Source organism: Schistosoma mansoni (genome assembly GCF_000237925.1).
Source record: "Schistosoma mansoni, WGS project CABG00000000 data, supercontig 0176, strain Puerto Rico, whole genome shotgun sequence".
Lineage (NCBI taxonomy): Eukaryota > Metazoa > Platyhelminthes > Trematoda > Strigeidida > Schistosomatidae > Schistosoma > Schistosoma mansoni.
Window position 1 is genome coordinate 299,409 of NW_017386060.1, and position 15,074 is coordinate 314,482.

The 15,074-nt window shown below is 39.1% G+C and overlaps 1 protein-coding gene across 1 annotated transcript; it reads right to left on the reverse strand.

The window, feature by feature from the left end:
• Window positions 1–1,696: 1,696 nt before the first annotated feature.
• Window positions 1,697–1,858, reverse strand: Smp_177320 (hypothetical protein; the record flags this gene model as incomplete). Its single annotated transcript, XM_018796176.1, has 1 exon — window positions 1,697–1,858. A coding segment is annotated over one exon (162 nt), but the record flags the coding sequence as incomplete, so codon positions are not given.
• Window positions 1,859–15,074: the final 13,216 nt, after the last annotated feature.

Here is a 15,074-nt window from a genome sequence, read left to right on the forward strand (position 1 = left end):
AAAACAGAATAATGGTAATAAAGAAAGATATGGATTGAAATCAGTCAGTTATGAATTGAAGAAAAATGACAATGATGTAATCAAACTTCAGAAGGAGTTGAAGTAAAAGTTCCTAGTAATAAATAAACTTCAACCTACAGGTACTTACGAGACAAAGCCAAGCCGAACAAATATTGAATTACATAAGTAACAACCCGACAGATCGCAAAAATAGTTTTGCCTAGACACTTTTAGAATAGTTAAAACTAATTGCAGCGCTCTCACAACACAAACAAATTGGAGGAACCTACTTCCCGTCCACCCACAGTTAAAACGGCTATCCAACTAACTTCACCAAAAGTTATCTAGCAAATTGACACATCATCTCAAAATTTTCCTCAGAAGTCAAATCATGATATCATTTGAGAAATCACAAGGATTCAGAATGCAAGCCTTTCAAAAGCCACACACAATCACTTTATTGCACCTCATGAAGGCCGAAGGACACGAGGTGTAAGAGAAGTGCAATACCGGTTAAAAATTGCACCAACTGTACTGGGCATTACACTGAACAAAGTGGAAGTCTCTTTCATCTCTAAACTGGTAATAAAACATATGTTATTCAAATCAGTGTACGCAAGCAACTACGGACACGAACTAGGTCGCGAAAACTTGAAAATTTTGGACTGAGAATTTCTAGAATTAATAGGGCTTATCAACGTAGACATTAGTTACCAATTTGTAAGATCAGCCAACCACATGGTCGGAGGCCAACCGAACTCGATAATAGACACGAGTACTGAGACAAATGAAGCCAACAAAACCTATGAAGACAACTAGTTAAAGACTAGATAATCAGAACAAGCTGATTTAGCCTTTGTGAAACAGCTAAATAGGTACTTTTATGTAAATTAAGCCTTAATGGTGTTATTCGGAACAGGAATGAAAGCTTCGTAATTCAAGCACTCAGCTCAGAGAACACTACGCACTCAGAAGACGGTCACCTCTAACTGTAAATCGCAAGTAATCATTCCCAAATTCCATGTTTGCACTTTTTACATAAAGCAAAATCTATGGAAAAGCCGGTATTCTGAACGCTCTTATAATTTTGTATCTATCTTCATAGTATGAAAAGTTAATGATTAAGAGATATCCTAACTGTAGCAGTTCTACTCAAAACAAGTATTCATTAAATGTAATAAAAACATTTACCCCCAAGGGTTTGTGCTATCGCGTTGTTGATATTGTAGATTAAAATTTAACCAATCTTTGTTGAGATATGAGCATAATATTGTCATTTCACCACAACTTATGTGTTAGTTTCATGTTACTTGTGTATATGTAGATGAGTTATGCAATGCTATTGGAAAATTCAATCCAAGGTGTCTAACCAAAAACATACCAATTAAGTGTTATATGATAAAACTTCTATAAGGACTACAGGTCTTAATATGGTATTAGTTGTTATTCAAGATAATTTACAAAGGAGTTAATTAGTCATTTTTATCACTGTAGGATATGAGAGTTCATATGAGAAAGACCATCATTACCACTTTCTTCAATATCATATTAGTTTTATTGTGAAGTAAGAAAAAAATTCAAAAGTCATTTGATAAATATTATATTATATTTCAACTAAAACAATAAACAAATGAATTGGTACATAAAATGCCAACTAGTAAATTGTGATAATTGTGTTAGTTAAACTTTTATGAAATTACTTATTTTCACTTGAAATACTCCAGTTTTGATCATGTAAACCATATTGTGAAGCCAAATGATCAACTAGATTTTGACTTGGTAAATTAACTAACCATAATACTAATTGTTTGCGTAGATTTAATTCTGAATCATCTGATTTACTAGATAAATAACTGATCTGGACATACAATTAATAATAACAAAGAAGGTAAAATATACTTATTTTTTAAAAAAGTATCACATGAAATGTTATAGATTAAATAAAAGACTGATTTCAGTTAAATAGCCAATGAAAGCCAAGAAAAACTCTTCAACTGTCTTAGCCTAGTGCGGGTCTACCCAGTAGTATGTACCCACAACTCTACTGAGGGTTGAGATCAGGGGCTTCAGGTTTCGTGGTGAGTGCTTAACCTTTAGACCACCAAGCAGGAATCCAATAGTTTACATGTTTAGCTTCAATTAATTTGCGATATTGTGCGACCAACTACTGTCAGAGATAGTTAAGGGGCTTATACATGACATGATTGGACGACACTGATTAAGGTTTCTCACCAAAACTCCGGGAATTATCCCTAGAAACTAGTTACTAGTGATCATAGGATTACTGTTACTATACGGGGCTTATGGATAAGATTTTTTAATTTGGTATCTGTATAGTCCCCACAGATCGTTCTCTCTTCTTGCCTAACAAAAACGTAATTCTGAGTCGAGCGGAAGGTCTATTTTCAGGTCAATAAAACCAACGATTTCTGGACTTCAGTATTAATTTACAATTTTTATTACTAGAGTCATCTCAACTCATCTAATTATTACAAATAATGAGTCTGGTATTAGTTTTAGAGTCAAAGCGTGTCCATTACAATCACTAGATCCGTACTACTGTAATGCTCTAACTGGATGAATTTGCTTGACTGATTTTTCTAAATTTCATTCGCTCAAGTGAAGCCACCTTATTCATTCAACTGTTGTGGTTGCTTAAGCTTGAGAAAAAAGCATCAAACTAATTGAACAAACAGTTTTTGACCCCAAATGCCCTGGTACGGCCGAGAGTGGGGAGAGTCTACTCTCCCTCTCGAAATGCTCTCATATGGCCAGCGAATATATAGCCTCTGCCAGGGAAGTCCTACTCACTGCCTTCTCGTGGCGGGGGTGTTGTTTACGAAAGTGAGAGGACGAAAATCGAATGTCCGGCGCTATAACCGGATTGGTGGACACGGAGGGTCCACCTAGGGGACTTGAAAAACCCTGATTCCAAACCAATGGTGCACATGGGCTCCAGTATCCTGATGGAACGAATGGCGGAAGAACCTGTCATTGGTCAACGGCTACCATGGGACTGCATCTCCTCACGATGCTCCACTGCCTTGTGGATCAGACCTTTAGGTCAAAGGCTCGGGGTGTGGTCCCCTAAGAAAACCACCTGCTTCGGTTTGGGCACCCGGGCAGTATCACAGCCCACACACAAATGAATGAAATGATGAACTCTACTGACGATTCTATTCCTGCTCATATTATAAGCAAGACAATTTACATTATTATTATTATTATTATTATTATTATTATTATTATTATTATTATTACTTACCATATCGCTAATTCACCCCCTTTTATCCCCAATTTGTGTAACCTTACTCTTCAACTTATGCAGCAGCTCGCTCTTGGTGGAAAATCTGTCCTATCTAAACGATCTCCAGTCACTGTCTGGTTGAAAGTGAATGCTTCCACCGATAATGAATACTGAGGCAGTCTTTCTGAAACCACGTACGCCGTTCAAGCTGGCTTCCTTCAACGTTCGCACACTAATGCAGATCGGACAACAGATAGGGCTGGCTATGTCTTTGGAAGGTCTTAATGTTGATGTTTGTTGTCTATCCGAGACCCGTATTCAAGACTCTAGTGAAGTACTACAAATCCGCTCTCCATCTGTCGCCTCGAAAAGCTTGTTCCACGTGCGCTTATCCGGGGACCCTGTGGCATCTTCGTCTGGTCTTGCTGGCGTTGGTGTCGCACTAAGCGCTAGGGCTGAGGCAGCACTAATCGATTGGATCCCCATTAACAGTCGGTTATGTGCTGTTAGATAAGAAAGTTCCATCAAAGTGAGAAGAAATCGGCGTGAGAAACGGTGTCCTTTCGTCATCTCCGCCTATGCCCCGACAGATTGCAGCCCGGATGCAATCAAGGATGAGTTTTACCATCAGTTAACAGTTCTTCTCCAGAAAGCGCGTTCGACAGATATTGTAGTACTAGCCGGAGACTTGAATGCACAGGTCGGGCGTCTAGGCACAGAAGAGAGTCGTCTAGGTGGCCGATGGGGACTTGTTGGTCGCAGGACAGATAACGGGGACCGTTTGCTGCAACTGTGCACAGACCACAACCTGTTTCTGGCCAGCACTAACTTCCGGCACAGTCATCGCCGGTGTGCCATTTGGCGTCCTCCCTCTGCATCCCAAGACTGGACTCAGATTGATCACATCGCGATCAGCTACCGCTGGCGTGGTTGTGTACAAGACTGCCGCTCCTTTTGGAGTACCTATCTGGAGTCTGATCATGCCCTGGTCTGCGCCAATCTCACCTTACTTTTCAGTGGCCGAAGGATTGACCACCACCAACGGATTGATATTAGTAAACTGGCTGCAACTTCTGTTGCAAGTAAGTATCGAGCGGAGCTAGCCTCTAGGCTAGCTACCACCCCACCGAAAAGTATAGATGAGCATTGGTTGCATCTTCACGACGCCATGAAAATGGCGAGTAAAGCCGCTTGCGGCTTCGCGAAACGTCCCGCTTACAAGCACTGGGTTTCTTCTGGCTCCTTACAACTGATGGAAGCCCGTCAGTCTACTCCGGGTGACCGTGAGTTTGACCACAAACGAAGGCTGTTACGTAATGAAATCGGGCAAAGCTTGCGTAAGGACCGGGAAGCCTGGTGGTCGGAGCGTGCTAATGAGATGTGAGCAGCAGCTGCATCTGGTAACTGCCGTAAGCTCTTCCAACTCATCCGAGCCACTGGCAGCAAGAAGTCTGGTGTGAGTGAAACAATCTACGAGGATGATGGGATGCCAATCACTAACATCTCCCGACGTCTTGGACGATGGGCGGAATTTTTCGAAGGGCAGTTCAACTGGCCTGCTGCTCCGGCAACATCAACCAGCTTGTCCTGCCCCCCATGGCCGGTGACGACTGTTCCACCAAACGAGGCGGAAGTCCGCAAGGAACTCCAACTCTTGAAACGTTACAAATCACCTGGCCCAGATGACTTACCTCCGGCTCTTTTTAAAGATGGTGGTGACTTTCTGACTAAGGAATTGACTGTGTTGTTTGGAAAGGTTTGGGAGCAAGAAAGTGTTCCAACATCTTGGAATGAGTCAATAGTCGTCCCTATCTTTAAAAAGGGTTCACGTTGTTCCTGCAATAACTATCGGGGGATAAGTCTACTTTCGATTGCGTCCAAACTATTGGCTTCTATCATTCTTCGTAGGTTGTTTAAAACCCGAGAACGATTGACTCGCGAGGAGCAGGCTGGTTTTCGTTCTGGTCGAGGATGCATTGATCACATCTTCACCCTCCGCCAAATGTTAGAACACCGTCATACTTATCGCAGGCCAACAATCGTAGTGTTTCTTGATATCAGGGCGGCCTTCGATTCGTTGGACAGGACTGTTCTCTGGGATTGTCTATTGAAGAAGGGTGTGCCTGAGAAGTTCATTAACATCTTAAAGGCCCTGTATACGAACACCTCAGGCAGAGTGAGGGCATACAACCACCTTTCTCCCTTGTTCCATTCGAGCAGTGGGGTTAGGCAGGGTTGCCCAATCTCACCATTCCTCTTCAACTTTGCCATCGACGACATCCTGGAAACAGCTCTGATGGATGTAAGTAATGGCGGTGTGGATATGTTGCCTGGAGAACGACTTCTCGACCTCGAGTATGCGGATGATATTGTCTTACTGTGCGATAATGCCCAAGGCATGCAATCAGCACTTAATCAGTTGGCAATCAGTGTCCGCAGGTACGGCATGTGCTTTGCACCCTCCAAGTGCAAAGTACTCCTACAAGACTGACAGGATTCTCATCCCGTACTCACTCTGGATGGTGAGCAGATTGAAGTAGTTGAGAAGTTCGTGTATCTATGTAGCTACATAAGTGCTGGTGGTGGCGTGAGTGATGAGATTGGTGCACGTATAATGAAAGCCAGAGCGGCTTATGCCAATCTGGGCCATCTTTGGCACCTTCGTGATGTTAGTCTGGCTGTAAAAGGTCGGATCTACAACGCGTCGGTGAGAGCAGTTTTGCTCTATGCTTGTGAAACCTGGCCTCTCCGAGTTGAGGATGTTAGACGTCTCTCTGTGTTCGATCATCGTTGTCTCCGAATTATTGCTGACATTCAGTGGCAACACCATGTTAGTAATGCAGAGGTTCGGCATCGTGTGTTCGGGCGCCGAGACGATAATTCAATTGGTGTCACCATCTTGAAACACCGACTTCGGTGGCTTGGACGTGTTTTACGAATGTCGTCCCAGAGACTTCCACGTCGTGCATTATTTGCCGACTCTGGGACTGGTTGGAAAAAGCGGAGAGGAGGTCAGTGTATGACATGGTGTCGTGGCATGAAAGAGAGCTGCAAAGGGCTAGCTTCTGTTGGTCCTTCACGACTCCTTGGTTGGGGTCCGAGAGATGGTGCAACACAGTGGCTAGAGACGTTATCAGATATGGCTCAGAATAGAAGCCAGTGGCGATCCTGCTGCAACCTTCTTTTACTTTCTACATAAAGAATGGTTCTAACTTTCCTAACTGAAAGAGTCTTCTGGTTGTACATTTCAGTCCGCCTTATCTTTTCATCCCTTCTCTTCCTACTTTCATTATTTTGTGTGGCGCATATGTACCTGGTGCCCTTTTGTACCAATATATATGTGTTTAAATAAATAAATAAATAAATAATTTTGACTTCATTGTAAGAAACGGACATATCTAAACTTTCGCCGCTAGACGTCAGATACATTGTCCTCTGGTATTCCTGAGGCTCACTGAGGTATAAAGAACTGAGAACGGAGGGAAGTGACAAACAATCGTATTTTTTGTCCGTTCGTGTTGTTCAGCTCAATATGTTGGTTGTTGTCGTATCAATCAGCTACAGCTTCGATTACTTACATATACAAGAACCAATCTTGATAGCCCTTTGGTGGCAAAATAATTTGTCGATTTCTTCGGTTTAAATCATTATGTTGGGTTGACTAGTTACTTGACATGTTTCAGGAGGACAGTTTTCATTATCTTTGTCAAATGACTGCACTTTACTGCTCAAATCAATGGCTTATATAGAATTTTCCTACCCTTTTCTTAAATGACCTTTCAAGTTTACAAATAACATATTTTGGATAAATTTAAGCCATGATCGATACGAAAGTTTACTACTTTGACACAGAATTGTCTAATCCATTTACAAATACTTATTTGCCTTATTTTGGGTATACCAATATAAGAAACTTTGGATTAATAACTGCACAACCTGATGATGAAGTTACTGGAAACAATCATTCGTTCAAATAGTCCTTGTTTTTGAATACTCCCCCTCCGGAAACAAGTCGATTATGTAACATGACCAGAATTGGGAACACATATATATGATACAAAAATTAATGAAAAATGACTATCAAGGGCCCCAATGAAATTCTAAAGACAAGACGAATTAGAAATTAGACTATAGGAGAACTACAGGAAATAACTAATTCACAATTCTCCATGGTCACAACGGATGGGATTCACAAACTAGTTAGCAACTAAGCTCAGGACGATATGTTTCTTTGTAAATAATTACCTCGGTTTGTCTAACAGACTCTAAGCAAAATGAAGTCATAATATCCTAATATCCCTAACCATGACTTGCATTTGATAGTTCTGAAACATAAAATATGCAAATTTGATCCTTAAAATATTAGACAGATATTTATCAATAACATAAGGTTTTCACGGTGATTTATGGGTTGTTTTACTCAGGACTTATAGATGTTACTACATACTCAATACCCTGAGGCAAACAACGGAGGAACAATATAGGAATTAGTACAAATGTACATCAGTTCAACTTGCCACACTTTATATTGATAAACTAAGGACATCAATGAAAAAAGTGATCTAATAGTTGGAAATCAAATGTCTGAATCTCTAAAGCACTGCTCCATTTTTTGCACACATCCGAACCTCTAACCAATCTTACAGGAGAACATGATAATCTCCTAAGATGAAAGGTCACATGTACCGATAGAAAGACGGAGATCTGACCTATGTCGCAGATCGACTAGGTGTCTAAACGCTACGTTACATCAACCACCAATTTATGAGGGTTTATAAGACCTGGAAGTGGGATGATGAATGTGTCCAGCCACTTTACTTTACAGTAAAACTAGCTACCGAATTAAACTAGTCCTGAAGCGAAATTTTGAATATGAGAATGAAAAAAGATGTAGTAAGGATCCGAGAATTGTCACAAGATGTTGACAAAACTCAAAAAAAAATAAGTTCAGTGATGAACCTATTTTTTAAGTGCATGCAATCCGTGTCGTGATGCATTCTTATATCCTATCCTTCTACAAAACAGTTTTTCTCATACTAGATTCGATTTATAGAATCAATGAGTGTTGAGTCGATACTTACAAATTTTGGAACATTGAACATTTTTCTAGCTGTAGGTACTCCCAATAAATTAGTTATGAGCTGCAAAGAGAAAATACAATGATAAATAACAAAGTCTATAAATAAAAGGACATTCAAAAGAAATGATCCTTTGGTGGTAGATTCCATAAACTGATATCATCTAAAGAATTGTTCAGAAATCGGAAGACGCGATGCAACTAGTTCGTGTCGGTCGCATAATTTCAATTAGTGCACTTTAACTCCTCTTAAGATCGATCCCATAATCAAGAGGAAAACATGTGGAAACAAGCTATTTCTTCATAGTCCCCATATTATTTATGATGTTGATCCCATATGAATATCAATTGACTTAAAATATGTAAACCGAAATTCCGTTTTACTACTAACAACTACTTTTTGACCATTTAAATTTGTCCTGCCCCGTGAACAATAATATTGATACTCTTGGAGGATTCACCTGAATATCCAAATAAATAACATTTTAAACGTGTTAGATGGTAAAATGAATATTTACTTTCTACACACACAATGTAACTCCGCCTGTAGCCCTTCTAGGGCTACTTCCGGTACCAAGGCCGGGTAAAGAAGGAGGGTTGGATATAGGGTCGACAACCCTATCCCGTAAAAAAAATCTAGCTGATAAACGCTAATCAGAATAAACTATTCGAACCATTTAAACTCTGACCTGGGAGTTGAAGAAAGAATTACGACACCTCATGATGAAAGCCGAGATTCTTCGGAAGCCACGAAGACGATGCCCCTTCTAACAACCAGAACAAATATTATTATAGGTATATGGGACGTTTGGACAATGTGGAAGACCTGGATGACCAGTCGAATAGCCGTGGAAATGAAGAGATACAACTTGGCATTACTCGGAATCAGTGAAACCCATTGGACCCAATCTGAACAGAAAAGGTTAGATTCGGGCGAGATGTTGCTATACTCTGACCACGAAGAAAATGTCCCACAAACTCAGGAAGTTTCTCTGATGCTGTCCAAAGAAGCACGAAACGCACTCATTGGGTGGGAATCTCATGGATCCAGGATCATCAAAGCATCCTTCAAAACAAAGGAAGAAATCACAATGAATGTTATCCAATGTTATGTACCCACCAATGATAGCAACGACGACGATAAAGATCAGTATTACTAGAGGCTGCAATCGGTCATTGCGAAGTGCACACTAGCTCCAACGTGTCACGAGGTTGTGAGCCGCAACAGGCATCATCATTAAAAATGAATCTCTATCGGAACCCTAGACAAGATTCAGTAAAGGAAGAACAAGAAGACAGTAATTAACAACAACAGTCGACCAAGAACAGAGAAAGTCAAGTCACAAGCTGAATACATAGAAGCAAACAATAGAGTGAAGATGAGCATTAGAGGTGACAAGCAGAAAAATGTGGAAGGCTTAGTAACGACAGTGGAAAAAGCTGTAAGAGAAGGAAACATGAGACAACTATACATATGACACGATGAAGAAACTATCAGAGAAATATAGTAAACTAGAGAGACCGGTCAGAGACAAAGCAAGGAGTTCAATCACTGGGACTCAAGAACAGAGGAACAGATGGATGGAACACTTCGAGGAACTCTTGAATAGGCCAGCTCTGCTGAACCAATCAGATATACGAAACAGAACCTACAGATGTTCCTTTAGATGTCATTCCACCAACGACCGAAGAGATCACAATGACCAACAGACAAAACAAGAGTAGGCAGGGGGCAAGACCAGACGACACACTAACCTGAGGCACTGAAGTCAGACATGGAAGTAACTGCAAACATGCTCCCAAATCTGTTTAGGAAGATTTGGGAGAAGGAACAAGTGCCGATGGACTGGAAAGGAAACTTTATTGAAATAGCAAAGAAAGGAGATCTGAACAAACGTGAAAACCACAGAGGCATAGGACTGCTGTCAGTAGTTTTCGACAGTGTTGCTGAACCGGATGAAACTCAGTACACGCCGAACTTCGAAATCAACAGGCTGGATTCTGTAAGGTTCTGTCATGCACAGACCAGATCGCCACACTACGGATCGTCGTCGAGCAATCAATCAAATGGAACTCGCCACTATACTTCAACTTCTTTGATTATGAGAAAGCATTTGACAGTGTAAATAAGAGAACATCATGGAAACTTCTTCGACACTATGGATTACCTGAAATGATCGTCAACATCGTTCGGAATTCATACGACGGACTACACTGCAAAGTGGTGCATCGAGGACAGCTGACAGACGCATTACAAGTAAGGACCGGTGTAAGACAAGGCTGCCTACTCTCTCCCATTCTCTTTCTTGGATTATGAAGACCTCCATATCTGACAGGAATAAAATCGACAGGTTGGATGCAACTGGACGATTTGGACTTCGCAGATCACCTGACCCTTCTAGTCCATACACATCAACAAATGCAGATAAAGACGACTAATGTAGCAGCAGCCTTTAGTCAGTAGGCCTCAGCATGCACAGAGTAAAAACTAAGATCCTCAAACAGAACACAGAGGACACCAACCCAAACACACTTGATGGAAAAACTCTGGAAGAGGTGGAAAGTTTCACGTATCTAAGTAGCATCATCGATGAACGTGGAGGATCGGATGCAGATGTAAAGGCGAGGATTGGCAAAACAAGGGCAGCATTCCTAGAGATGAGGAACATATGGAACTCAAAACAACTGTCAACCAACGCCAAAGTGAAAATCTTCAAAACGAACATCAAACAGTCCTACTGTACGGAGCTGGAACTTGGAGAAATATTATAGCCATCATCAAAAAGGTACAAGTATTTATCAACAATTTTCTACGTAAGATACTGGTTTTCTGTTGGCCGGATACCGTCAGCAACAACCTACTCTGGAAGAGAACAAACCAACTTCCAGATGAAGAGGAAATTAGGAAAAGAATCTGGAAGTGGATAAGACATACATTGAGGAAATCACCAAATTACATGACGAGGCAAGCGCGAATTTGGAATCCTGAGGGGAAACGGAAAAGAAGAAGACCAAAGAACACACTGTGCCGAGAATCGGAAGCAGACATGAAACTGGAAACAACGGGAAGGGATTATCCAGGACAGAGTTGGATGGAGTATGTTGGCGAGCGCCCTCTGCTCTACCATGAGGGGTAACAGGCGCGAGTAAGTAAATAATAAAAAACACTGTACTGAACACTTCTTCTACAACAAATCGTTGAAATAAAGCATATACACATCCAATATACCAAATCATTTTTCTGTAAAATGTACCTGAAGTATTTGATTACTAAATTTTTTTGACTTTTGTAGTTGTAGCAGGAGTTGCTGAGGCGAGTCCGTATATTCAAGAATAGCAATCCTTCCCCTCAAAGATTCTGAAATTCTAGACGAAATTATAAAAAAACTTGGAAGATACTTCTCTACCGTATAAAATTTATAAGAAGGCAATTGAATAAAATTATGAATTGCATATAAACCTGTTGCGAAAATCATGATAAACGGGTTAGTTTATTCATATTGTTTCTGCAGACATATGTTGAACGACATTTAAATGGAAATTATGTGATTTAATCAGGTTGTGAATGTATTGGTCACATTCTAGCCCTCTGGTAAACACTAATTAAATATCTTATGAAAAGTAGGGATGGAGTTGTATCTAGAAGAATATTTTCTAAAACTATTTATAATCAGTTGTTGAGTATTCGAACTTAGTAAAATTAAACGTTACTCTGAGTCTTCCAAGTAATTTCAGTATTAAAAAGCCTGTTGAAAGTAGCAAACATAGTGCAGTCACAGTTCCAAATAACTCACTTTAGGTTACTTTTTAAACATTGTTGTAACAACAACATTTAGACCGACTGGATTTAAGTGAGGTTAAGTGGTCAGATAGTACACCAGAGAACTTATGTTAACAATGGCTCTCGTATGAAAATCCAAGTGAAAAAGTTACTTCCGTTGAATATAGGACTATAAGTCTTGTTGTTATCAAAATGAAGATTCGAAATATAATAAAACAGTTGTTGAAATGTTCTGTTTAGTTCCCTTTTATATGTATGTGATACTTGGACAAACGAATTCATGCTGACGATATATGTATTAGTAAAATTGCCCACTAAATTGTCGTTCAAATATTTTAAGATATACCTAATACCTTTCCTATACACCAGATTTTTGATGGGAAAGGTAATCTAAGAGAAGTGAATTTGGCAGCACTATTCTAAAAAAAAACTAGTAAGATCAGGGAATACACAACACTAGTTTTCACACAGAATTACTAGTACGAACACGATAGTAAATAAATATTTACAAAAGTTACCTGATCAACAGATTTAAACAGTAAGGTTTCAAAACTTCCTCAGCTTTAAACAATAGATTGAGTGTAGCATCACAACCTTGCAATCTTAATATATTTCGCAATCCTTTCTCCTCCTGACTTGATAATTCAGAAGTTTAGTTTCAATAACACTAACGCTATTAACAGTAGTATCTTCAATGCTTCAAGTTTATATTCATGTGTGAGTGATAAAGTCAAACAAGTGATGGTTTTTTCGATAATAACTAGTGGATAAGTTTCATCGGATGCTTTCAATTGATACAATAAATGAAATGCTTCCAAAAGCTTGGTAGGATTGTTTTGAAGGGAAGCAAAGAAGAAGAAGAAATGCATAAATGAGATAATATTATTGAGAGAATATAAATAATGAATAGAAAATAAGAAAATAATGCTTACATTCTTACGTACGGGATATGTTGAGGACTTTTCGACAAGTAGTAAACCAAGTTCATCTAGAAAAAACAGAGAAGTATGATCAATCTGATTTTACGCATTGTCATTTTTCCATTAATTCCCCATGATTTTGCTATACTCGTAATTTTTCTGATATTTTCACTTCTGTTTTTTTCAATGAAGTTATTTTCGCCATCATCTACTGATACTGTCATTATTCTGAAGTGTTCAGGAGATAGATGAAAAGAAATTACAAATATATTAAGTTAGAAGACAGAAATATAAAGAGTGGCGATTTACTCCTAATTGAACATATGAGACAATTTTGTAGCGTAGTTTCAGTGTATTAACATAACACTTTATTGTGTCATTTTTAAATCCTAAAGTGTATTTCGCAGTTAAGTTGTCGAAATAGTCCTCATTTATGAGGTTTACGTCGGAATTCTGAGGGATTATTTTGTTATACATTAGACAAAATCGATTAGGATTGAAAAGTTCCTTAATAATAAACTGAAGCAGTAAGCATCTTTACTAAAACCTTTTATCACAAAAATAATGAAGTGAGTCTGAGTCACACGAAAACAAATTAGCTCGAAAAAGTCTATTACTAGAAATTCGAAAACCTGAATTGTATTCAGAATAGAATATTCTTTCATTTTGGATTGAAAATGAATTACAGAAGGATTCATATTTTATAAATCAATTTATCTATTAGGGTCATGACAAAACAACCGGCAACCTTTACTGACTTCAGGAGTGGCGTAGCTGTTGCCCAAGATAACTACTGTAGACTTGAATGAAATGCAGTATAAAGACTAGTTAATGAAGCAAATAGAGCTTAAAGTGGTAGGAAAATATTTTAATAAAAGGTCGAATAGAGATGCTTCCAAGTGGCTTAAAGTTTCTTGAAAAATGAAGCCGAAGAAAAGGCTAAGAAGAAATTGAAAGAATGCAACAGAACTTAATCCTTTCATACTATTTCGGACCAACTTAAGTATGTTTGTCACAGCGAAATTATTTGCTAGAACATAAATTTCAAAGTTGCACCGCCCTTGAACAACCCCTTTGGGTGACCAATCAGTCTAGAGGTAAAAGTGTGTCTCATAAACAAGAAACAAGTATAAGTTCAATCGGTAGTAATATGGATATTATATTTGACAATTTGTTTTCGTAACTTCTTCATGGGTGAATAAAGTTGTTTGACAGGCCCCGTCAGTTATTGAGCAATCATTTTTAGCATCTAAAATATTCGTGACAAACCAGCCTAAACTAATTTACTTCTTTGAGCTTGATTTTTGATTTAAAAGAACAGTTCCAGATCTCTAGTATTGCTCAGTTAGACATGTTCAATCGAATGGCTTTGATATTTTTCCCTGGTTATCAGTTATCCTGAGTTTTATGTAATACGAGTTCAGGTAAACGCACTAGTCCCAGAGCAACGGGCTCGTTGGGACAAGGAACAGTTACATCACCGTAAAGTCACTTGACTGGTTACCTGAAAGATTGTAAAATTATACCAAAGAGAGCGGATAGAAATTAAAAAAGAGAAACTAAAACGATCGGTCAAAACATACATATATATAAATAGACAAATAAATGGAATTAATTCTAAATAAAGTGGAACAAAATATGATAGCGATAAGGAAATGGAAACAAGAAAGTCCAAGCGCACCAGCTTCTTTGCTCGTTGTTACCTTTAAAGACCACGGAAAAGGTAACTATTGTTTTTCAAATTTAGGATGCTCTTGTATATGATTGATGACACGGGTTCCTGTAACCTGTTGATTTTGAATGACCGTGTACTTCCAGATAAGACAAACGGGGGATGAACTTACGGCTTCTATTAGGAACCTAATGGAGTGGATAATAAAATACAGTTCCTGAGGTTCGTAAAAGAAGAATAAACGTTTCTTCTTCAGCCTCCAGATACTAAACTTGCATCATGAATAGTGCTGTGGGAAAAGAGGAATAAGGCTGGGGTTGCAGATGTCACGGGTATTTCTAGTTTGACAATACTTCAACCAGTAACATCTATAAATG